Source organism: Convolutriloba macropyga, chromosome 2 (assembly GCF_964194025.1).
Source record: "Convolutriloba macropyga chromosome 2, txConMacr16.3, whole genome shotgun sequence".
NCBI classification, from domain to species: Eukaryota; Metazoa; Xenacoelomorpha; order Acoela; family Convolutidae; genus Convolutriloba; species Convolutriloba macropyga.
In genome coordinates, this window is record NC_134469.1 from 2,011,571 (window position 1) to 2,037,961 (window position 26,391).

The 26,391-nt window shown below is 34.9% G+C and overlaps 1 protein-coding gene across 1 annotated transcript; it reads right to left on the minus strand.

The window, feature by feature from the left end:
• LOC142335559 (trypsin-like) lies at positions 1 to 26,391 on the minus strand. Its single transcript, XM_075384097.1, has 6 exons — positions 26,262 to 26,391; positions 20,628 to 20,804; positions 12,777 to 12,867; positions 4,648 to 4,879; positions 657 to 713; positions 1 to 225 (listed from the first exon to the last, which is right to left on the minus strand). Exons 1-6 carry the CDS (start codon positions 26,332 to 26,334, stop codon positions 1 to 3), a joined length of 855 nt encoding a protein of 284 aa, XP_075240212.1. The 5' UTR covers positions 26,335 to 26,391.

Genomic DNA, 26,391 nt, shown 5'->3' on the forward strand with positions numbered 1-26,391 from the left:
TTACTCTCTACCGAAGCAGTGGCGCTTGTTATGTGGCGATAATTTTTCAACGCTGCTACGTTCAGTTGCTTGTCTTTTTTTGACGGCATCTAAGTTGTCCAAATCTTCAACTTCTTCTACTTTGACAAATTTAGTTTTTTCATTTCCATCATGAACCAAAACTGAGACAACACAATTGTTGGTGCTCGTAATCATGTCTCGCTTGTGTGCCTCGTTTCGTATTTCCTGTTCACATTCAGGCAGCGACTCGTACATGTATATATTCAGCTTGTTCATAAAGTTTTTTTTGTTTCGTAGGCTCCTGCGTTTTTTGTACACATCAATTTTGTCCTGGTAGAATATGAACTTACAGATAACAGTGGAAGTTGTTTTGTCATTGTTACCGGGTAATAGGTGGCAAGCTTTTATCCGATTATAGTCTATTTTCATACCAAGAAAATTTTGAAAAAATTTCAAAGTGTCTCGGGTGACGTCTGCACTATTCCTTGCTTCAAATGGGGGATTGGAAATCAGCAGACAATCTTTCCTGGAATACTGTTCCTGACACCGCAGGCGGTGGTTCATGTTTTTTGATTTTCCCGCAGTTTAGCAATTTCTTGCTCTTGTTGTTCGGTTTTTGAGCGCAAAAAACGAACCTCCTTGGTTAATTCGCTCACCTTTTCGGAATTGCTACTCACGAGACCCTCGTCGCAGTTTGAAGATGTTGCTTCCATCTGCACCACAGCCACAAATAAGTAAGAAGAAAAAAAAACAATTAAATTCTGTAAAATGCAATGATGATGTAATCTAGTTAAGGATATTGTTCAAATCGATGTTCTTTCTGCAGGCTTCTGCTGAAAAACGCGTGTTTTTAGAACATAAATGTGAAGGTCAAAACCGACTGAATTGCGCTTGCTTTCTTTTTTTTTGATGACTTTTGAAACTTATAAGTAGCAAATGATGTTAGCCGAAAGTATGCACTGATAGCTTTAAAACAAAATGCACAAAAATTTATTTCTTTTCGTAAACAATGTCATCCAACAGTAGGATACTTGAGCGCAGTTCATTAACGCGAGGAAATTAAAAAACGAGAGTTAAAAGGCTGAGGGAGAGAGGAAGGAACGTCAGAGATCGGAGAAAACATTAAGATTGGCAATAAGAAATAATCAGCAAACATTTAAATTTTAGATCAATATAAACCAAGATTATCTAATAATGGAGACCACGCAGATTGCAAGAATTCATATAATAATTTAATCTCTTCCTATTTAAAAAATGCAGCGAAAACAGAGGTAAACATAAGTGGGTTTTCCCCAGTACAACCCCAGCGCGAAATTATAGCCCTATTTTGGTGTAGTTACGGTAATGACGGGGGGGGGGGTACATTATAGTTATATGCCCATTAGGCCTGAAGATGGCTATAATGGGAAAAACCACACAAAAATGAACTCAATATACAGTTTGTCAGACAATAATGAGCTCGCTCTCGTTTTTTGTCAGTAGGTGGGCGGTTGGGTGGGCACAGTTGAAAAGATCTGAAGTTTTTTCAACTGGCGCTGAGAATTGTTTCATTGATCCAAGTGGCGTAATAGTGCACACGTGTGAAATAACTGACCCTGCCACACACATTTGACCACATAAAATAACTGGCTATTCCGTACAGACAATTTGGCATTGTTGAGAAACAGTCAAACGCATATAGAGGACCCCCATCGTCCATGAAAGACATACTGACCCCTTTGTTTATGGATTTAGTGCATACCAGATTCCCAGGGCACAGAAAACTGATTTAATTTGAGAATTTGTTCCATTCATGTAAAGATTGCCAAAAATGTCAACTTTTAAAAAGACCGTGATCGACCGGACTGATATTGGTTATAAAGAGACTTTGTTAACTCTGCGTTGATCTATAAGGGATGGGATTGAAATATTTGGGCAGCGAAGCCGAAATGCCGAAAAAGTGGCGGGAAAATAGGGATACTTTCCATTTGTACCCCTCCCCACCCCCTCGAATTTAGTGGGTGTAGGTTATTTGGCATCCAAGCTCACGTGCTATAGGTAACCTGGTGGGGGGGGGGGTGGGATAAGTTCGGGGAAAAACGCACAAGCAATGAGCTGACATTGGGGGACTGAAAACTCAGAGACTGATGAGCTGCTCATCCCAAAAGAAGACGTTAGCTGTGAGAAAACTGGCCTGAAAAATCAACAGCGCTCTTACTCCGGCGTATCTTTTAACACGCCGAATGCATTTCAGCGTGAAAGTGAAATAATACTTTCAGCGTAGTGTTGATTGAAAACCTCTAATTGTTTTTTCAGAAGTCAGTTAAAGAATATCGTCTCAAAAAACGCTGCGTTTATAGAATTTTTGTGGTGTAAGATCTTCCAATTTTTTGACAAAGTTATTTCATCAGAGTTTTAAGATAATTATCGAGATCATACCTTTTATATTTTTTCAGGTTTTGCGCCATGAAATTTGCACTTATAACAGCTTGACAAGATAGAGATTCTGTGTTATAACACCTTACTCAATCGGGAATCAACAGCCCTAAATCTCTGACTGAACGCTGATTTTATAATTGATTCATCTCTCAAATTTATATGGGGCAAGAAATTTTATGCCACTCTGACTTTTTGTCAAGTCAATTTTAGCCAAAAAAACATCTTTTGCTGAGACTTAGAAAAATGGTGCCGCGACCTTTTTGACGCTTCGGCATTCAAACTTTTCTGCGCTTGTTTGCCTATTTAAAAAGTACATATACTGACCAATCAATTCAATGCCTTCAATAATACCCACACATCTTCACAGACGGCTAACTTTGAGCTCAACGCATTACAAGATGCAAATTGAAGTGCAGCGCGTGATATTTCAATTTAAAGAGGTTAGAACAAGTCAAAAACAGCGCAAAGTTATAGATCGGTTTTTGGTTTTCCTTCAAACATTATTCTGAAGGAAACGAAAACAATAGTTGCAAAAAATTCTTTTGCTAAGCGACTGCGTTTTTGATTATGTGCGTGCTTTATTATGTGCGTGACAGATTTGAATTTTCAGGCGCAAATTTGACCTTGTTTTTTTAGAAAAGTTTTAAGGTCTACAGACGGGTTCGTTATTATAGTTAGTCTTTCCAGATATTTTTATGATTGTTTTGAGAGATTGGTATCATTTTCAAAAAGTTTTTGTCATATAACAGATTTTTTGGCTCCTTTTTGTCGACATTTGAAGTTTTTCCTAAGTATTTTCATGGGTCGTTAATGAACTAACCGGAATGGGTTTTTCTCTAAGTCTCATGACTGCTAAAAGGACAAAAAAGGCAAAAAAAGACGAAAAAGGCCAGAAGAAAGTGTCGAAACTGTTAAAACAAGTTTTTCTCTGATTAATTTCTTTATCTTGAATTAAGAGGCTTTTAAAAGCCAATGCGAACTTTAAAGATCTTTATAAATTGACGGGACTTCAAATGAACCACAATTATGAAAAATTGTGCGAAAATTATAAGATTTGACCATCAGAGTAAAAAATAAATATCTAGAATTTGAAACAACTGATCAGACTAGTTTTTAATTCAGTATTAGGAATCATGGACCTGTTCAAGTTCACATATTTGAGTTTATAAACGGCTAACTATCAATTTTTATTTCAAAATTTCAACAGACATTAGGCATGCATTGAAAGTATTAGGTAGTTTCACGTAATTCTCTTCATGAAGCCAATTATTTTTTTTTCAATTTACAAGGCTAAGACATAAGACTAGGTAAATGCAACAAAAGCCGGTAGAACGTGAAATTTCATTAAGAGTTACCAAAGGAGTGATGAATTCATAAAAGTCGTAAGCAATGATTCGCTGAATACAAGATGAATGTTTGTTGGGCCATACTTCGTCGAAAATGTGGGTTTTCTTTATTAGAATTTTGATATCGACCGTATTTTTTGCTAAATGACACGAGAAAAATCACAAATTGTGATAAAAAATTAAAAAATAATGCTCTATAATAGAAAACGAATGTTTTAGATTGTAATCGTCCCAATGAGACCAAAACTAGCCTTTTTGTTGCTGCTCCTCTTTGAGAGACACCAAATTTTTTCCTTTCCCTATTTTGTCCTTAACATGTTGAAATAGGATTTTGACTCAAAAAAATCTACAGTACAGCTAAAATGTCGCTAAAATTGAACAAAATCACACCCAAAATCATATGTTCACAAATATTTTAAGCCTCGTTAACTCTTCGAGAAAAGGAATTCGCATTTTTTGTTTAATTTTAATTTTTATGCTGGAAGAGTTTTCTAATGATACCACTAACGATTCTCTACGATGAATATATCGGTCGGCAAATATTGGCTGAACAAAAAAAGAGAAATTTCTCTATTTCTCGAAAATTTCAGCGCAAACACTTTACATAATAGTGCGCTGAATTGTGATAGTAATTGCCCTTCTGCATGCGATCTGAAAATATTGGCCGGAAATCTGATAATATTTAACCCAGGCCTCTTAAACTTCTTTTGGTCAATGAGAGGAATTAAAGCAAAATAGACAATGAGAGAACAAGAACAATAAAACAAAAGTCACCGACGTGCAAAAAATTGTAAGAAAAAAGTTCGAAAAATTAGAAAACGAATTGACTTTGAGTGATGTCTCTCGAGATCAAAATTGATCAAAATTGCTGAAAAAATGGAACAAATTCAAATTTCCTCATATTGCAGCCCATATAGGGCGACTCAATGAAAGAGGCCTCTTGCAACACAGTTGGGAATTCCTGGAAATATTTGATTCCCATTCCACAGAGGGCTAGTCTGGTGAAAGGTGCCTGGTATGATTTGCAAATGGGGATGCTCCTGTAGCCCTCCTCGATCGGGTTTAGAAGCTTGACAAGAGCTATGTCATGGTTGCGCCAGTTCAAGGGGGTGTATCTGAAATATATCAGAAATACTGACACTTGCACACTAAATAGGGTTAAGGCAATTTTACATAAAAAACTTAACCTAAAAGTTAAGGTAATTTTACCTTAAAGAATAACTTTTACCTCAACGGTTAAAGGTAAATCTGCCGTTCCTTAACTTACCTTAACTAAGGCTAATTTTACCTGAAAAGATGAGACCTCACTGCCTTAACAAAAAACGTAACTATATCCTAAGTAACCTTAAAGTGATCTCAAATAGTTACTTTTACGGTTGACGTAAATTTCACTTAACTTTGCCTTAACTTACCTTTTTTAACCTTAACCAACAAGGTAAATTTACTCTACCTTTAAGTTTTAATTCAACACATATCATCCCGTGGTGGGGTGATCCCTCTGTTGGGGTTCCAGACCTAACCGGCCTCTGATTATACCACGTTATACCACCCGGGTCGAATTTTTCCGCCCAAAAGATGAAGATGTAAGAGGGGGGGGGGGGCTGTAATGGGAGGACCTTTTTTAAAGGAAAATGCTGCTCAAAATTCTTACAACTTTTTGGGCTGCAACGGGCTGCCAAGCGGGTAAAATGATGTAAGAGTGAAGGAGGGGGTAATGGAGAAAATGTCCTCAAACTCTTACATAATTTTACCCCCCCCCCTGGCAGGCCATTGCAGCCCATTAAATCCCACTCTTACATCGCAATTCTGGCCTGGGGTTATTTCTTTAAAAGTCCTCCAATTGCAGCCCCACCCATGCCAAATTACCCCTCACTCTTACATCAACTTACCCCCCATAGACAAATTACCCCCCTCTTACAACAAAAGGGGGGTAATGTGCGACTCACTAGGTACATCATGGTCGTACTCTTAACAGCTGTTTAAGAGAACCGAGATTAACTCATAACTTTTTGAAGATCGATTTTTGCGCTGAGAACTTAATTGCGCTACATAATAAAAGATACTAATGATGTCTGCGAAACAGTCGCTCGCTTAAATTGGCCTGGGGTTAATTCTTTAAAAGTCCTCCAATTGCAGCCCCACCCATGCCAAATTACCCCTCACTCTTACATCAACTTACCCCCCATAGACAAATTACCCCCCTCTTACAACAAAAGGGGGGTAATGTGCGACTCACTAGGTACATGGTCGTACTCTTAAAAGCTGTTTAAGAGAACCGAGATTAACTCATAACTTTTTGAAGATCGATTTTTGCGCTGAGAACTTAATTGCGCTACATAATAAAAGATACTAATGATGTCTGCGAAACAGTCGCTCGCTTAAATTGCGCTTTTGACCGCTAAACTGCTAAATGCTATAGCTATTCAGCAAACACTTAACTTATCAATCTTTTAAATTGTTTCTTTTTTCTGTTAAAACAAAACCAACCCATTGATTCCTAACTCCAAAGGGGCAACTAATAGCTAACAACATCGAGTATTTATTGAGTTTCCAAGCATTGTGAGTGACCGTAATTAACGTTTTTTAGACAAAATTATTGCTTCTTTTTTTGGATTATTTGACTTTATCTCGATTATCGAAAACTGCTTCGGATTGATGGAACAGAGCACAAGAGTTGAACTGGATGACAAAATGTTGGAGATCATCAAAGCTGTTGAGTATAGGAACACAAGAGATGCCATCAGGGAACTGGCAGTAAGATTCAAAGAAAAATCGGAATTAGACGAAAAAAGGTTTGCTAAACTTGAAAATCTTACGGGGGAAATAAATGAAAGACTCCGGGAACAAGAACGGTATTGAAGTAAAGACTCGGTTATAAAAGAGGCTCCTTTTGATGCACGCCATTCGACCAATCTTTTTGTAAATATTCAAAAATCTTTTAAGGAATTTTTGAAAGTTGATGTTTTTGACTCGGAGCTAAAAGCCTATCATATTCTTCCCTTTTGCAGTGAGTTGCCCCATAATTTGATGCCCCCAGTCATTATCAAGTTCATCAAATTTGCGCAAAAGGATCTTGTTTATAAGAAACGCAAACTTCGTGCTGATGAAAAAAATAACTTCTATACCAAAAACCACATGAATGGCAAATTTATATACATTAACGAAAGACTGCCACCAATAGAGACGTTGATCAAAAGACTATGTGAAGAAATGGGCTATATAACTTCGTCCTATAAGTGCAATATTTCTGTACTATGTTGTGATAACATGGATCCAACGGGAAATAAAAAAAACATTTGTGCCAGTAAGAAATGTTGATGATATATACAAGTTGCAGAAACCCGTCATCAGAAACGGCTTTGTGAATAATTTTGAATCACAAAATGCTACATCAACTAGTGCTAACCCATTCAAACGCAATTTTGAAGCTGCTAACATGTCTGCGGAAACCCAAGTCGATAAAATTATGAGATTATCTGCAAATAAATCTGATAAGCAGTAAAAAGCAATCTCATACGCTAGCGTTATGTAAACGATGCCTAATCCAGTGCTAAACCTTTTGTTCGTGACTGATTTGATGAATTTTAAATAAGAAACTTTTTGTTTGAGGTTCTTTAGAGCTTTTTTGCCAACAATTTTTTTTAAAAATTAATCCCAATACCCCAAAACTAGAGCTAGTACTGCAACTGGATGTGATTTTACGCAGAAGGTTGTTCAATTACTTAGCTTTGTTTTCCTAGCCCCTGGTTTTCCTCTCCTAAATTTCTTTACTAAAGATCTTTTCATTCTCTCTCGAAAAAAATGCAAAACCTATTTAGCCGGAAGTGATTTATCTCTGACAGTCAAATAGGTTTTTTTTACTCTTCGATTGGAAATTTAAACAAAATCTTTTTCAACTGGAAGCGATTCTACGCTGAAAGTTGAAAACATAGGAAGAAAAGAATTAACGTGTGTCGCAAAATTAATATATTGGAACTCAACGGCACAATAAACGTTAACAAGAACAGATCCGAGTTTAAAGTTCTAAAAATGGCATGCAGGCTGGATGTGATTCTACTCAGAAGGCTGAAATGTCATTTTGCTTCCGCTATTATTTTTTTTTAAATCTGCGAACAGAACGATCTAACTCGACAATTTGTGTAGTAGACGATGACTTAGAACTTCACTTTGACGCCATTTTAGGAATTCTCTTATAAAATAATATGTTTTTTTCTAAAAAAAATTCAATTTTATAAATCAAAAATTAGTTTGCAGGAAAACCTATATCTTTTAAAAACAGCAGTTAGGTCAAATCAACGTGAAATTGAGAAACTGTTATACTTGCAAAACATTCGCTCACTAGGAGCCAATTTTGATGAACTCAATATTGAGTTTAAAAATTTAAATATTAAGCCTCAATTTTTAATTGAACAGAAACATGGCTGCGTGAGTTTTCAAACCTCAACATCTTCTGCCAAGACATGTGGAAGTCTATTGAAACATGCAATCGAAAATCTGAAAAGGGCGGCGGTGTGGCAGTCCTTAGTGCGGAACAAAATTATATTACTACCATCAAAAAAACTTGTCACCAAAATTTACAGATTTCAACTGTTAAAACAATTGTCCCAAAATGGAAAAAATTCTGATTACTGTAATATATAAAGCACCAAAAATGAACGCTTTTGAGTCTGTTGACACTCCTTTGAACCATTTATTTGAAATCAGAGAAGAAAGCAATACTAAGCATATTGCTGTGGTGATTTTAACATAGACATCGCGGGTGAGTCAGACCGAAAACAAAATCTTATACAGAATCTACATGCCTTAGGATTTGAGCTTGCGAACAACCCTAAAGATTTTACGAGAGTGTCACAATCAGGCCAATCAACAATTGATCTAGTCTTTTTAAACTTTACCGTTCAAACACATGTTCATAATTCATCAGCGAGTGATCATTTTGGTGTCATCATAGAATCAAGATCAATCAACACTAAGAAAGACAGCGAAAAAAAGAGTTTCTTTTCGCGAAATTGGAAAAAAACTAGAAAAGTTAGAAAAAAAACTCCTATTAAATAACAAAATTCGAGGAAAATTTGAAATTAACATAATAACCCAAAAAATATACTCACTAGCTCGGAGATGTTAGAAAATTTACTAAGAATATTGGAAAAAGTACTCGACGAAATAATACCTCAAGAAAACATAGAACCACAAAGTGAAGGGAGGAGATAGATAACTAGTGAAGTGAAAAATCAGTGTTCTAAGAGGATCAAGCTTTGAAGAAAGTTTTTAGATGATAAATCTGAAGAGAACAAAGAAAAAATGAGAAGGCAGCGCAACAAATGTAAACAATTAGTTCGCATATCAAAAAAAGATTTTTACTCGAAAATTTTGAGTAAGAAAAATGACAAAACAACAAAAAATTCTTCCAGTTTATTAAAAACTTGACAAACGGAAAGAGCTTAGGCCTTAACCATGATCCATCGAAAAATATATCTGCAACAGTGCTCAATGATTTTTTTGTTGAAATAGGACCAAACTTGGCAAAAAAATTCAAAAACAACTTTGAAATATCTAGCATACCACGGAATGAGAAACCATTGTTTCTAAGCAAAACAGATAAACTAGAAATATTTAATGAACTCAAACATTTGAACAAAAAGAAAACTCTAAATACTTTTGGACTATCAAATTTTTTTCTTAAGGTTGTGTCACCAACAATTTCAGAACAACTCAGTCAAATTTTCAACAAATGCGTCGATGAAGAACGTTTCTCAAATTTGCTTAAAATTGGAGTAGTGATACCCATTCATAAGGAGGGACCAAAGAATGAAGCCGGAAATTACCGACCCATCTCCTTACTACCAGTAGTGGGCAAACTTTTTGAGAAACTTGTGACAAAAGAATTTTCTTATAAAGCATAAGGTATTGTCAGGGAGGCGGTTGGGGTTTCTTAGTAAGCGTTCAACGGTCGACGCAATAATCGAAACTTTTGAAGCATTACTTGAACGAAAACAACAGCATAAACCATTCCAGTGCACGTTACTTGATTTATCAAAAGCCGTCGACACGGTTGATCATCAATGGCTCTTAGCTAAATGTGAAAGATATGGTCTCAGAGGTACAGTAGGACGGTTACTATGCTCTTTTCTCTCCAACCGCAAACAATTTGTGCAGTTCTCTAACAACTGATCAATTATGAGAGACATTACACATCGTGTACCCCAGGTAACCGTTCTAGGACCTCTTCTCTTTCTTTTGTACATCAATGATCTTCCGACGATTGTCAAAAATTGCGAAATTGCCTTCTTTGCAGATGACACAAAGATTTTTGGAGATTATAATGAAAACAGTCATCTAGTGGAGCTGGAGCTAAATAAAATTTCGGAATGGATGAAAAACAACAAACTTACACTGAACGGAGCTAAAACACAGTTCATGATGGCTGGAAAAAAAGCTGAACAATCAGACTATTTCACCTGAAATAACGCTGAATTTCAAGCCCAAACAGTTGTGAAATATCTTGGCGTCCTCATTGACTATCGACTTGACTTCAGAGAACATGTAAATTTTATTGAAAAACAATGCGCAAAATTCATAACTATTTTATATCAAACACGCTAGTTTCTAGACAAAAATCTTCTAGTAAAATTTTTTAAACATTATGTTCAACCTCGTTACCAATACGGATTATTAATTTACGGAACCACAACCAAGTCGATCTTAACAAAGTTACAAAGACAACAATTTTTTTTTGTCAGAATAGTCTTTCAATTAAAGAAATTGGACGAGGTTCGTACGACAAGAAAAAAGCACGCAATAGCCTCAATTTTTGAACTACACGTAAATGAAGTATTTAAGTTACTTGTTTCAATCCTACGCAGAACCCATCAACATGAATCAGTCAACAGGTTCTTAGAAATACGTGAAGTTGAAAGGTCATTAAATGATACAAAGAGACTAAATAGTTTACTTACCATTCATAAACTTACTAAGCAAAACAGAAAATGATTATCGGTCAGAGTTCGCTTACTATATAAAGTATTGGCACAATTTGACGAAACAATAATAAGAAAAGCAATTGATTGTGAGCAGCAAAAGTTGAATGATTTTCTTCATAAAGTTAGGGACAATTACATTTTAGACTCGGAAGTTTTTAATAATCTTTTTTGTTTATTGGTCCATTTTACTGGGTTCATTGACGTTTTTCAGTAGCATTAGAACAAGTATTTGCAATTGACGACTTTTTTTTCAGAAAAGCAAAATCAAGGGAAAATTTATGGGAAAAGAAGCTCTAAAGCGCCCCTCACACAGGCTTTCAGCCTTTTGGTGCTCGCGCGGTATACATGAATGATGACTGTATTTTTTGTATATCGCAAACGAATTTATTATTATTTTTATTATAACCGACCAGAGCAGATTTTAAGCAGAGGTATCGAGCAATGGTAGAACCCAGGCTCATAAAACCCAGGCTGAAGTCCCAGGCCGAAAGTCGATATGTCCGAACAAAATTGAACATTCCAGTTGGCGTTCAATGTTACACGGTACGGAAGCATGAGTGAACGCATGACAGTCTGAACTTCAACTACTTTCAGTATGTGACGGTCTGGAAATAGAAATGTGACGTCGGAACATACCAAATTTTGATCTCGGATTCCAACCTGGTAACCTCTACTCGCCATTCAGTTTATATCAACAAAGCAATGATTCTGTAATTTTTGCAATTTATTGCATCATTTGTCAGTCGGATCTTTTCCGTTTGTGCCCCCCCCCCCCAGTACGTTAGCATAAACGGAAAGGATCCTGTAAATCTTTCGAGAAAAAAATGTACTTAATTTTGGAAAACTTTGTAACACGATTACAATTCTTAACTACAATTTCATGTTTGCCATTAACATTTCTAGCTCGACTGGCATCCTCTCGTCCAGTCAAGTAAAATACGGAACTCAAACTCAAGATTATGAAATCTTCGACCATTAGTGTACTTTTGAAGCCATTTGTCGCAAAAATGGCGCATATTGTTGCATTAGAACACACCTATTTAGCCAGGAGAGGCGAAAAACATCGTTAAAACGCCCTTTAAAAGTCAAGCTTATTCTTTAAGTAAGAAATTTTGCTATGCATAAATTGTCACATTTAATGATATGTCGGAATTTACATACTATGGCTTTTAATTACCACAGAATCCTGTATCATTTCGAGCTTCATTTCAAAAAAAAAAATGCAAAAAAATCCCATCTCAATTTTATGGTAATTATAGATAGCTCAGAGGCGGCATAATGAAAAAACATAGCAAGACAAGTCCTGGCAAAATTGAAAAAATTTTCACTGACTCAACAAAAAAACTTCCTAGAAAGAACTATGAATGCATTATGAAAACCATTTAGAAAAAATCCGATCTGAAAAATCGAAAAAAAAAACAGTTAAAATCAGAGTGAATTTGCCGCCGCATGTGAACAAAAAAACCACTAGCTAGAAAGCGAATTTTTGTTCAAACACCGTTCTCTCACTCTACTTTAAAATTAGAGCGGAAAAACTTCACGCCGCAAAATCACTCCCTTTTTCGCTCCATTTCCTGTTTCGGCGTGACCAAAATCGTTACTCCATTTTGACTTCAAAAATCATGAAAATGTGTGAACAGACCTTAAAAAAAGACAGTGCCCCAATACAATTCAAATTCTTTGAATTGTAAAAATTCTTTGAATTGAAAAAATTCTTTGCATTGTAAAAATTCTTTGAATTGTAAAAATTCTCTGGATTGTAAAAATTCTTTTAATTGTAAAAGTTCTTTGAATTGAAAAAAATTCTTTGGATTGTTAAAATTCTTTGAATTGTTAAAATTCTTTGAATTGTAAAAATTCTTTGAATTGTAATAAAACGCTAAGGTAAATCTGTTTCGAAACGGTTTTTACCGTGTACTAAGATTACAAAAACGGATTTAGCCTGCTAATATGAGTGAATCTATTCTCGCTACTTATTTCGTCCATTTCGTACAAAAGCAATAAATTGTTTGGAGAACTGAGTGGTACCTACTCAGGAGGATGGTGAATCTCAGATACAGCGTGAGGTCTGTGAAGTCTTTCTTTCAGTGTGAAATAGGACACTTCTATCTCCAAGGCTGAAGCTGGAAAAAATAAACAAACTTAAATAGAACGTTTTGTCAGGAGCACATTCATCTAACTATTATCTAGCAAATCTAAGTTCTGTGCACCTGGCAGACAACAACGCATATTGACCTCGCTGCTTTTCAAGAGTTGAAAGCAAAAAAAAACTTTCATATAGAGAAATTAAAATTTATAGCAATTTTTAAAGCCTACTGATAACTTTTAGATTAAATATTTCCAGTTAGTTTTCATCGCGCTTTAAGACTTGAAATTTTTATTTCCGGGAAAATATTATCAGTGACTGTTTGGCCAGATATGGCAGGATCCCATTAGGCAATTTTTCCGAGCTTTTTCACATTAAATGTTTTGATTTAAAATTTCATCAAGAGTATTCTAGGCAAACAAAATATAAGAATTTACGTTATCCAGTCTTACCAAAGCAAAACTCAGTCTGAGACGAATATTCACCTTGTGTGGGATATAAGAAAACAGTGAATAAAAAATTCTTATTATATAAGATTTATCAGCACTTCTTTTCGTATTTTCATTGCTTTAGAACTTATCTGCTTATTTATAAATTTTGTCACCCGTAGAAATTTGTAGAAGCGCAACCGGGCAGATTCCATTAAAAAGTATTACAAGAAAGCATACTTTCAGAAAGATACAAAAATTGAAACTGAGCTTACAGAGCATGCATAGCCAAACAGAAGCATAAAAACTGAGTTGCGAAATATCTTTTGTGTTGGTTGCTGATTTTTGTGAATTTTTGTTGGCATAGCAACTGTTTAGTCATAGTGATAGTCCCAGTTTTAGTTATAGTTACAAGTAGAGTATTAGTCACGTGATTTGAATAAAACAGGGAAACATCAATAGCAGCCGTACAAGCACTCATCTAAAGTAGCCGCAGAAAACGGCTATATCCTATGACCCAGTAAACTAAATTAAATAACTCTCTTAAGTAGTAAATTACGTGTCACTGTGTCTTGTGTTTTAAAATTTCGTGAGCAGTAATCTATTACTGTGTCCTATTTTGAAGGATATTAATGAGTAGCAATTTATTTGTTACTGCGTCCTGTACTCAAGAATAACTTGGGCTGTAATTCAACTATTGCGACCCCTGGCTTTCGGTATTTCAACCCCTGTGTAAAAAAAAATTAAAATCCAACTTACATTTAAAATCGAACTTTTTTGCATAAACAGGCCTTAGACGTAAATCTTTGTCTTCGGTGTGTTTCCCAATCGGATTGAAATGGTTTACAATTGGAGTGTTCTCTGTGCCCGTATTGTGTGCTCTGTTGCAATCCAGTCAAAATCGATACTGTAAAAACTTAGATTCGCAAATAACTACGCGCCAAATTGGGAATGCAGTGGTAGCAATATAGTAGACATGCAGTTACAAAAACGAACGATAAAAATAACAAAAAATCTGGACAGGTTTTTAATCGCTGAAACAAACTGGGCGTGAAAAGCTTTTCTTCTCTTAGCCGGACAGTGAATACAAACTGCAGTCCAATTTATTGAAGAGATTAAAAAGTTAAGTTTTTTTTGTATGCTAGAATATCTCTAAAAACCAAACTGCTGCCTAAATTACGGAACAAATAGACCCGTTCTTTGAGTTTCGGCAACCTGTAAAAGCAACTGAATCAGAGCTACTTAGAGCAACTACGCCAGAAGGGTACGACAGAATTCAAAACGTTGATCGGCCTAACAAATTCAAAACAATCTATCAACAGCTACAGGCAATTGTATAAATAATCACCTACAAAAACTCCGAAGAAAACGAAGTCATTTAATTTGTTTCTCAATCATAAGTTAGATCAACAAAAGTCCTTCAACAGTCTTAGTAACGACTGATTACCACCTATCCACGGACTCAAATCTATGTCAAATCAACAAGATAATTCAACTGCAGAGGCGTCTGCAGCAGAACCGCCTGTAATTGAATCCTTACGGACAAATCAAAATCGTTGTCTCTCAGATGGAAATGATAACAAGTAAACACTCTTACTTTACACGAAACAAAACACCTAACAAAATATAGAGACTGTTTCGAAAACATTCTCAGCTAAGCCAAGGGTTGAAAAAAAGGAGGATTTCGAATTTGAAATTAAATTTAAAATGCAACTCTAAAGCAAAACATATCGATAGAAAGAGGCGGGAGATGGGAAAGCAGATGAAGGAATTGGAGATGCAGCATCAGCTTCGGGAAAGAGAGCGAGAGCTAGAGTGCAATTTGCACGTCTTAGCATTGGAGGAGGATGATGTATGTTCTCAATCAGCAAAAGCCTGTTTCAAGTCCCTTTTCAATTGGCCCACAACAAAGAGATGTCTCGGTATAGGCCAATACGATGAAGGAAACACAAACACTAGTTCGAGCAAAAACGCGGTATGAAGTGAGTACGGAAAGGAATGAAGATAGGTGAATTTCACTCTAACTAAACTCTCGGAATCATTGATCAACTCTCGAAGACAGAAAAGTTTTGCAAATTGCAGGCATTCAGACAAACATTAGAAGTTCAGGCAGTAGCAGTTCACCAGATTTGATGTTGAACAATTTTGACTTGAATCTACTGGATTTGCTTGAACAATCCAGAATGTTTATCGCAACAGTGGATGAAGGCCTGAATCTCGATTCAGAGAAAATGAGCCACATCAAGCTGCTACTAACAGGCAAAACGAAATCTGGAATATCGTGAGCGGGATTTTCGGGAGAATTTTACAATGCTGGAGCATACTAAAAATAAAATTTAGAAGACTGCGTAAAATAATAGATGCGCAGCTCGAAAGCCTGCGAAAAGCAAATCAAGTGCAGCCTCATTACTCAGCAAGCCTGATTCATTTTCAGTTAATGTCTTTAACTCTTTGAACGTACTCAAGATTACAAACAATTCGGCGATCTGCAATCAGGTTTGACTTTTTTTGTGGTAGTTGGTAAGCTACCACATATACCCAAAGAGAAACGATGGTTCTCTGTTGATGACAAAGACGAGGAGTGGCCTGATCCCAACCGGTTTCAAGATTGGCTATCAGGAATGGCACTCGTACTTGAAGGTTTCTCGACGTTCAAAGGTTAAAGGAAAGCTGAAGACAGGCGCAATACAAAAGAAGAAAAGCAATCCTCGAAGACATGGAATTTCAGTGCGTGTTCAAAAATAAAAGAAACAAGGCCAACGCAAAGCGATCAAAGTCCACTAGCTGATGGCACCCATCGAAAATTGAATTGCCCTTCATTCAAGAACATCAAAATTATCATATGGAAAGCAGCAGGGGGAAAACAACGCTTTTATTACGGTTGTCTGGGAAGGAGACATGGAATCAAAGATTGCGAGGTCAACGCGCGTGTTTAAATGGATATACCCAAAATTACAACAGACTGCGAAACCCAGAAAACGAAAACGAAAATGACAAGGGCAATCACCCAGTCAACGGAAATGCTGCGACAAAAAAAGTAACAAAATTACAAGCTTTCTTCAGATAGTTCCTGTCTCAATACAGAGTGGCAGCAATTGACTGAACACTTATGCTTTTCTCGATAGTAAAGCTACGGCAGTAATCATCAATCAAAGTATTCAAGAAGAAAATAAACGGACGCTATTCAAAGTTGCACTTGCTTGTGACATTTAAACACCCGTAAAGGTCATTGGGAGTTACAAACTATGACTACACAAAAACTGACGCGAAGTTTCCAACACTTGAGTGTTCCCCGAGCAGCAACTTCAATTTGCTGGAAGTTGACATCATTCTAGTTCAAAACGCTTATGAGCAACAAAAAGCTTTAGTCTTCGGGATAGGCACGCGATGTGAATCTGTCACTGTCCTGACTGAATGGGGATTGGTTGTAAGGGAGAAGTAAAGGGAATAATAAGAAAAAATTGTCAATTGTCTCAAACGGCAGGTTTAAAAAAGGCTGAGAATGTTCAAACATGGTGGGATATAGAAACCTATGCTTCCATGATAAAACACATTGGTCAGTTAAAGAAGAAGCTGCAGGCACAAAAGATGCTACAATGTACGACAAATTTTACAAGAGAGCGATATGAAGTTGGAATGTTGTGGTGTGGACAAAAGCAAAACCTACAAAACAATTACAACTCAACCTTGGTTCAATTATACACATTATGGCGAAGTTTTCAAAAATAACCAACCATAAAAATTTGTATCAGCATTCAATAGATACGGAAGTTAAGAAAATATTCGAGAAGCAGAAATTAAAGCTTGTTTCGGGAAAAAATTTGCCGCGCTATCTAGTGCTAAATCCAAAAAAGCCCCGCAAATTTCACTGTGTTTGAAAGGCGGGAAAAAAAACGAAAAGAAGTATGCCTGAAAGATGAGCCACTGGCCGAACCTGATTTATTGCATAAAATGATTGAGACAGTTTTTAGATTTCATAAGGACCAATAGCACTTATGGCAGATTCTTAATCAAGGTTTATACAAATGCAAGATCTTGACCAGGATAAGAGCTGCTGGAGATTTTTTATGGAGACCAACAAATAGTGAACCCATGCTAATTTATGCGGACCAGGCCTCGGGTTTGGTACAAAAACTAATTCAAAATAAGCAAACTACACCTTGAAACCAGTCGGCATCGATAAAAAAAGATTAGATTCTTATAGCGACAAAAGCAATGCACAATAATTTCCACTCGGACGATTTATCAAATCAGTGAAAAAGCTAGAAGCAGCTATCGAGCTGATCAATCAGCTATAATCTTTCTTGCAAAACATGGCTTTGGGTAGAAGAAAAAATCAGCAACAAGGATGAAGTAAGTGAAGCGATACTAGGAGACTCAAAGTCAATCTGCTATCTTATACTCCACGTTTTGCGAGAAAATTTTTGGTTGATTGATCGCCTCGATAGCTGCTTCCGGATTTTTTACTAATTTGATAAAACTGTCCAGTTAGAACCATCGTGGTCGGAATCAAGTACAGTAATGCAATGAAGACATACTTCTAACCCCTGTTGGCTAGTGCTTATGGCCAATCGAGGGCAGAGTTACTGGATACAACTGATAATCCACAATGAAAACATGTGAGTGGTAGTTACAACACAGCGGACATTGTCACAAGAGCAATTATTTTTGAGTAGCTTAACAAAGACGAGCGATATACTGGCCAGCTGTGTTAAGGCAACAAGGAAGCGAAAAGTCTGATCGAGTTAAAATTGTCTTTGCCTCAGATGATGAGAAAATACCGGTTTCAGCCTTCATAACGCAGGCTAAAGGGATGAAAACTATAATTCAACGGGAAAAAGTTAAACAGTTTCAACCAATTAAAAATTACAATGGGAATTGTGCAGCGAACATTGAGCAAATTGGAACCGGCAACAGATAATTGGCATTGAGGAAAAAGAAAAGGCCGACGCAACCATCTTCAAAATACTACTGCTTCAAACAGTTTGCTAAAGGGATGAAATCTCTCAAAGTTGATGAGGAAATTCCAATTGGCGGTAAAATGCTGCAGTTTTTAGCCTTCATTGAAAAAAGGGACTTATTAGTCGAAAGACAGAATAATTCAAAGTCATTTGGACTCAAACGCAAATCATCCAATATTGTTACATCCGAAACAACATGTTGTCGAAATTTTCTTGCCTAACAGTCACAAGGAAATGACCATGAGGGGGTTGAACATGTCAGAAACATTGTTCAGCTATCGTTCTGATTTTTGGCTTAAGAAATGCCTTACGTTCAATAGAAAACAAATGTCTCACGGTTCGAAAAGGCAGAGCACACACAACGGCTTCATTGATGGAGGAGTTATCTAAAGAAGAGTTCATTGCTCCAGCAGCATCTGAAACGTTGGAATAGACTACATGGGCCTTTTTACAATAAAAATTGGGCGCAGAATTGAAAAGCGGTGGTGTTGTTTATTCACATATTTTACAGCGCATATAGATATGGCCCCAAAGCTGCTCACGGACAATTGTCTGAACGCAACTTTATGCGGTTCATAGCTGCAAGAGGCAAACGGATAAATATGATTAGTGGCAATGGGACTAATTTCAATGAGGCAGACAGGGAGTTTAAAGTATGCCGTGGCATGGAGCAAAGAAAGAATTGAGGTGCACTTTGTTCACAAAAATATCAAGTGGAAATTCAATCCACCTGCAGATCCCCACTTTGAAGGAATGTGGAACCGATTAATTATAAATGGCAAGAAAGCAACTTATGTAGTGTTTGGGAAAGGAGCAATAAGGGAATATTTTCTTTTGACAATAATGTGTCTTTGTGAGCTAACCTTGAAAGCAAGACCGCGGACACCAGTCACTTCCGATGTATCAGATTTGGAAGGTTTTACCCCAAACCATTCCCTCATTGGTGAAAAATGCTTGTCTACCATACTTACTTTGCGCAGAAGAGTTTTGGCTATGTTAGAAAGCTCTTCCGACAATCACAAGCTTACTCAATAATCATCTGAGACAGATTCCAAAGGGAGCATCTGCCGACTTTGAACAGTCGAAAAGAATGAAAATGCGATTCAGACAGACAACTGAACCAAGGTGCTCTAGTTTGTTTGGTCGAAGACAGTGACAAACGAAGGTATTAAAAACATGGTCGTGTTACAAAAGCAATCTCAGGTTCTGACTCTGCAATTTGCTCAGTAACGCTTCTAACGAATGACGGAGTCTACAGGCGGCTCGATGTGAAGCCGGCTTCAGTGCTATCTACTGACAAAGGTGTTTTCACCGATGAAGACAGGGTCTGCGATGTTGAAGCTGAGTTTTCGTAACATGCGTAGTACAATGCATATTAAAATTTGTGGTAGGGGAGCTCTTTTGTATTAGTTGATCGCTAGTAATAGTCTCATTTTTAGTAAAAGTTACTAGTGCAGTCATAGTCACGTGATATTTAAAAGGGGGAAGTGACACCAGCAACCCAACAATTTTCATCTAACGCAGCCGCAGAAAATAACTTTCTTCAGATAACAGCAAAATATTTCTTAAATAAACCGACTTCAGCAGGGAATTACGTGGTACTGTGTCCGTTTTAAATATGCTTAAGCACTGAATTGTTACTGTGTCTTATATTGAAAGTTGGTCCTGAGCAGTAATATAATTGTTATAATTGTTAATATTATCCCTATTTTTCCACGCATAAAATTTGCTCGTATTTTGTATTGACTTCAAAGCATGATTTAGTATCACAAAATCACTTTTAGATACTCAAATATGTGATATTGCGTTACGATCATCAGTAAGTTCTAGTGTCGAACATCAAGCTTTTTATACAATTCAATGTCGCTCATGTCTACAATTTGAGAAACTAAAATTCATGGTTACTCAAAAAGAAGAAAATAGAGACTAAATTTGGTTACTCCGATCCAAAAAGTGTCATTTTTTTTAATCTTTTGCCATTTTGGACAATTGCCACGTAATGCATGACTCTTTATTGCTAAATTTTTCAAAATTTTTGCTCCCGCTAATCAAAAGTTTGTCGTGTAACATTAAGAACATATTGGAGATGTTTTCTTAAAAAAAGTTTGTGCCTGGAACAGAGTTCTTTGAGTTTACATTATGTGAGACATTTTCAGAAATTCTCCTAGCATCTAAACATTAATACTTTTAAAAGAGGCAATATCGAAGATATCTTTCGTTTTTGTTTATCATTTTTTTACGTTAAAATCATGAAAAAAAAACTTGGGTCATTTCCACTATAGCCCTCATTATAGCATAATTGCTGTAATTGGAAAAGGGAAAGACCGAGAGTGTACATCATATGTCCACTCAGGGTGGGGGGGGGGGGGGGTGATGGGTAGAGGGTAGAAAAACTCGAAAATTCTTACGGTCTTGCATTGCTGCACAGTGTGCTGCTGTGATTACCCAATAAGGGGCCACAATGCTCCCCCCACAGAAGTAATGCTCATTGACGAGTCTCACTCTGACGTAGAATCTCCTCTCCAAACTGTTCACACCATTCAGGATGGTGGTCCGCAGGGAATCCGGCAAGGTTCTGTTTTTGTCTGTAATAATATTCACAAGTTCAAATACTAAATTATGCCAATATTCATCAGCAATCTTTTTTAGCCTATGTAGAACACCCCCATTTCAAATTCGACAGGTTTCCCTCAAAACTTGCAAAAATCTTGCAAGATCGTGTAATTAAGATAATCACGGCAGATCAAGCAGGCAAATTATCCAAACGAGGGTGAATGGCACCAGCTTTGATTCGCACAGGAAGCACTTCAGCCTATTGGATAACCATTTCTTTCAAGGTTTATGAGGAATGAGGAGAAAAAAAGTTAATAAATTGAAGTCCGAGAGGAAAAAATTTCGTAGTCGTAATTCAAAAGTACCATTAAGAAAACTAACTTGAAATCAAAATTGTTCTATGTTCTTCTAATCATCAACTTTGTCAAAAGCTGTTTAATATCTGTGAAATCTAAATCTCATCATAAATTTTTTCAAAACTGAAGATCGGGAAGCAAATTGTTTACTGAAATTTTTTTAATGAAATCTTTTTGCAGAACAGTATTCTTATATTTGAGATTGTAATTTGAACTATTTTAAATTGCAATGTTTAATTGCATAGAACGATAAGAACGTTTTAGAAATCCAGATTAGCTAAAATTATCTTTGCTAATTTCTTTTATATCAATCAAAACAATGACAATCGAAAATTTCTTTGAAGTCAAATCAACATACAATTTTTGTTCTTAATTTGATCCTAATTTGGTTTTATCCTAATTTTAATAATTTTGATTTGATCCTAATTTTGTGAAAATAAACAGACTAGGTAAGGCTGACGATGGATGTCTGGAACACAATAATAACTAGAAAACTCAACGGTGATCTTTGAAACTGGATTATTTGAAAACAAAATTAGAAAAACTTTTCTCTACCTAACAAATATTTAACTGTTCATCCAATTAATTGAGATATTCCTCAAAAAATTGGAGCATTTTATTCTATGCACTGTTTTAATTAGTGACAGCTTAACTAAATTCTATATGAATTTTTTGTGATAAAAAATAATACAAGAGTATTCTCCCCAAAACTCTTTGATAGATTAAACTTTACGCTCAATAGAAAAATCAGAAATTGATCTATTTGTAGGAACGTTTTTACTGGATTATAGGAACACTTATTGCTTTGTAATAGACATTTAAAGAAAGAAGATGGGAGAATTTTATTGAGCGACGCCACTCAATAGTAGTCACGGCTTAACTGGTCCTTGTCTAAAAATTTATATCTACTTAATTAAGAAGTATCTTTAGTTTAGCAATTTCAGAGGTAGGAAAATTGGAAAGGGCAAACATGTGAAAAAAATTTGAAAAATTCCTCCCTCAAATTATTTTGAGATGTAAAACTCAGTGTCCACTCAGTTGTCAAGTGTTTTTTAAAGCGGCCAATTATGTATGTCGTAAAAAATATTTTACATGTAAAAAGTGATTCAACCCAGGTAGCATGAAACTCCGAGTCTCCGTAATATATTTAGCGGCTTGAACTAATATTGGATATAAAACTAGTGGATATAACTACTTATAACTTTGAAAAATTCAACATTCGCGAGTTCTCATACAAAAATACATATGATTCCTCCACAGAATTATCTGCAAAAGGCATTGCTATCAAACAAAAAAAAATAATGTAAGGACCTCGGATTGATGTTTACGTCCGGCATGACTTGGAATTGTCAACTCGATATGGCCATAAAGAAAAGGTTTCAAAAATTGAATCATCTAAGGAGAGTAACACCCGCACCATAGAAGAAACTGTCGATTGCACATTTGTTAAATCATATATATTCTCTGCGGTTTATGAGGAAGGAGGAGAAAAAAAGTTAATAAATTGAAGTCCGAGAGGAAAAAATTTCGTAGTCGTAATTCAAAAGTACCATTAAGAAAACTAACTTGAAATCAAAATTGTTCTATGTTCTTCTAATCATCAACTTTGTCAAAAGCTGTTTAATATCTGTGAAATCTAAATCTCATCATAAATTTTTTCAAAACTGAAGATCGGGAAGCAAATTGTTTACTGAAATTTTTTTAATGAAATCTTTTTGCAGAACAGTATTCTTATATTTGAGATTGTAATTTGAACTATTTTAAATTGCAATGTTTAATTGCATAGAACGATAAGAACGTTTTAGAAATCCAGATTAGCTAAAATTATCTTTGCTAATTTCTTTTATATCAATCAAAACAATGACAATCGAAAATTTCTTTGAAGTCAAATCAACATACAATTTCTGTTTTTGTCTGTAATAATATTCACAAGTTCAAATACTAAATTATGCCAATATTCATCAGCAATCTTTTTTAGCCTATGTAGAACACCCCCATTTCAAATTCGACAGGTTTCCCTCAAAACTTGCAAAAATCTTGCAAGATCGTGTAATTAAGATAATCACGGCAGATCAAGCAGGCAAATTATCCAAACGAGGGTGAATGGCACCAGCTTTGATTCGCACAGGAAGCACTTCAGCCTATTGGATAACCATTTCTTTCAAGGTTTATGAGGAATGAGGAGAAAAAAAGTTAATAAATTGAAGTCCGAGAGGAAAAAATTTCGTAGTCGTAATTCAAAAGTACCATTAAGAAAACTAACTTGAAATCAAAATTGTTCTATGTTCTTCTAATCATCAACTTTGTCAAAAGCTGTTTAATATCTGTGAAATTTAAATCTCATCATAAATTTTTTCAAAACTGAAGATCGGGAAGCAAATTGTTTACTGAAATTTTTTTAATGAAATCTTTTTGCAGAACAGTATTCTTATATTTGAGATTGTAATTTGAACTATTTTAAATTGCAATGTTTAATTGCATAGAACGATAAGAACGTTTTAGAAATCCAGATTAGCTAAAATTATCTTTGCTAATTTCTTTTATATCAATCAAAACAATGACAATCGAAAATTTCTTTGAAGTCAAATCAACATACAATTTTTGTTCTTAATTTGATCCTAATTTGGTTTTATCCTAATTTTAATAATTTTGATTTGATCCTAATTTTGTGAAAATAAACAGACTAGGTAAGGCTGACGATGGATGTCTGGAACACAATAATAACTAGAAAACTCAACGGTGATCTTTGAAACTGGATTATTTGAAAACAAAATTAGAAAAACTTTTCTCTACCTAACAAATTTTTAACTGTTCATCCAATTAATTGAGATATTCCTCAAAAAATTGGAGCATTTTATTCTATGCACTGTTTTAATTAGTGACAGCTTAACTAAATTCTATATGAATTTTTTGTGATAAAAAATAATACAAGAGTATTCTCCCCAAAACTCTTTGATAGATTAAACTTTACGCTCAATAGAAAAATCAGAAATTGATCTATTTGTAGGAACGTTTTTACTGGATTATAGGAACACTTATTGCTTTGTAATAGACATTTAAAGAAAGAAGATGGGAGAATTTTATTGAGCGACGCCACTCAATAGTAGTCACGGCTTAACTGGTCCTTGTCTAAAAATTTATATCTACTTAATTAAGAAGTATCTTTAGTTTAGCAATTTCAGAGGTAGGAAAATTGGAAAGGGCAAACATGTGAAAAAAATTTGAAAAATTCCTCCCTCAAATTATTTTGAGATGTAAAACTCAGTGTCCACTCAGTTGTCAAGTGTTTTTTAAAGCGGCCAATTATGTATGTCGTAAAAAATATTTTACATGTAAAAAGTGATTCAACCCAGGTAGCATGAAACTCCGAGTCTCCGTAATATATTTAGCGGCTTGAACTAATATTGGATATAAAACTAGTGGATATAACTACTTATAACTTTGAAAAATTCAACATTCGCGAGTTCTCATACAAAAATACATATGATTCCTCCACAGAATTATCTGCAAAAGGCATTGCTATCAAACAAAAAAAAATAATGTAAGGACCTCGGATTGATGTTTACGTCCGGCATGACTTGGAATTGTCAACTCGATATGGCCATAAAGAAAAGGTTTCAAAAATTGAATCATCTAAGGAGAGTAACACCCGCACCATAGAAGAAACTGTCGATTGCACATTTGTTAAATCATATATATTCTCTGCGGTCATTTATGCGTCAAATGTCTGGAAAAGAGGACCTCAGTATCTTCAAAGTTTTGAAAGACTGAAAAAAACCTGTTTAAAATGGATAACATTTCCGTGCCAAGGAGAGCCTCATTCGAAATCGCCTATTGCCAGTCTGTTTTTCTAATTCTTTACGACCTAAATCTGCTTAATAAAATTTTTTTCGGCTGAATTTCTATAAATGTCTCAACCAACTCCTCAAAATTTTCTATTGTGCAGAGACCAATTCAAGTGAAAAGATTTTTATTGAAGCCAGAATACTGTTCGGAAACCTTTTGAACATAATTACTTTAACAGAGTAGCCCGATTCAGTAATTCTTTGTCCCAACTAATAAGTAGTTCTAACGGTTCACCACACTGCATTCCATGTCAGTTTCAAAGAGAAAAGAAATAGTTTTTGGAAGGTGAGGCGGTGAAAAGATTAATGAAATTAAAAGCTACCATTCAGGCCAAAAACTTTTCGAGAAAATTAAATTTTTGAAACATGATTTTTGCCTAATTTGGAGACCAACTAGCTCGTTGTAACTATGTTTGGTTGCAGTCTTTTTTAATACTATTGTTGTTATTATTATCCTTGTTATTATTATTATTATTATTATTATTATTATTATTATTAGTATTATTATTATTATTATTATTATTATTATTATTATTATTATTATTATTATTATTATTATTATTATTATTATTATTATTATTATTATTATTATTTTTATTATTATTATTAATATTATTATTATTGTTGTTATTATTAATATTTTTTTTATTATTATTATTACTGTTATTATTATTATTATTATTATTATTATTATTATTATTATTATTATTATTATTATTAATATTATTATTATTATTATTATTATTATTATTTTTAAAGATTATTATTATTATTATTTATGATTATTATTATTATTATTATTATTATTATTATTATCATTATTATTATTTCTATCATTATTTTTATTATTATTATTATTATCATTATACTTTGGGTGTTTTGTCTTTTTGGGTGCTTCGAAGACTTTTGATTACAGGAATTTTTCTCTCACTTTTGTTGTAAATGTAAAGCTAGTGTTTTTTGTTATCAGTTTGCGCAAAAGGTGCGATGAAAGCGCGAGCGTTTTTAATACGCAATTCGAAATAAATCCACATAATAAAATTAGTTTATAATTTGAGCACATTCAAGTTTCTTATTTGTAAAATTTCTGATAATTGCTTTATTTTTTCGTGGAATTCTTTTGCTGAGCAATTTTGAAATTCAAAGCTGTTCAACAAAGTGACAACAGAGAAACATAAACGACCAAATAGATTAAAAAAGGAAATTTATAAAAGAGAGGATAGATAATAGGGTAGCGAAAAATCTGAGAAAATCGTTTAATATTAACGCTGTTTTTTAAAATATTTACCTGAACTAATTCTTTCACAGAATAATAAAGCGAGACAGTATGAGTAAAAAGCCAAAAGGTTAAGCAATTGCATTTCGTCAGAGCTATCAAAATGACACTTTAAAGACTTATTTAATCAAGAAAACCCAAT

Bases quoted from the DNA above. Each gene is read 5' to 3' on its own strand.
- LOC142335559 (XM_075384097.1), bottom strand. From the start codon at position 26,334: ATGCAATTGCTTAACCTTTTGGCTTTTTACTCATACTGTCTCGCTTTA. The intron at 20,805-26,261 runs GTAAATATTTTA...ATATTATTACAG, and splicing joins CTGTGAAAGAATTAGTTCAG to ACAAAAACAGAACCTTGCCG. The intron at 226-656 runs GTGAGCGAATTA...GAATGTGAACAG, and splicing joins TGAGTAGCAATTCCGAAAAG to GAAATACGAAACGAGGCACA.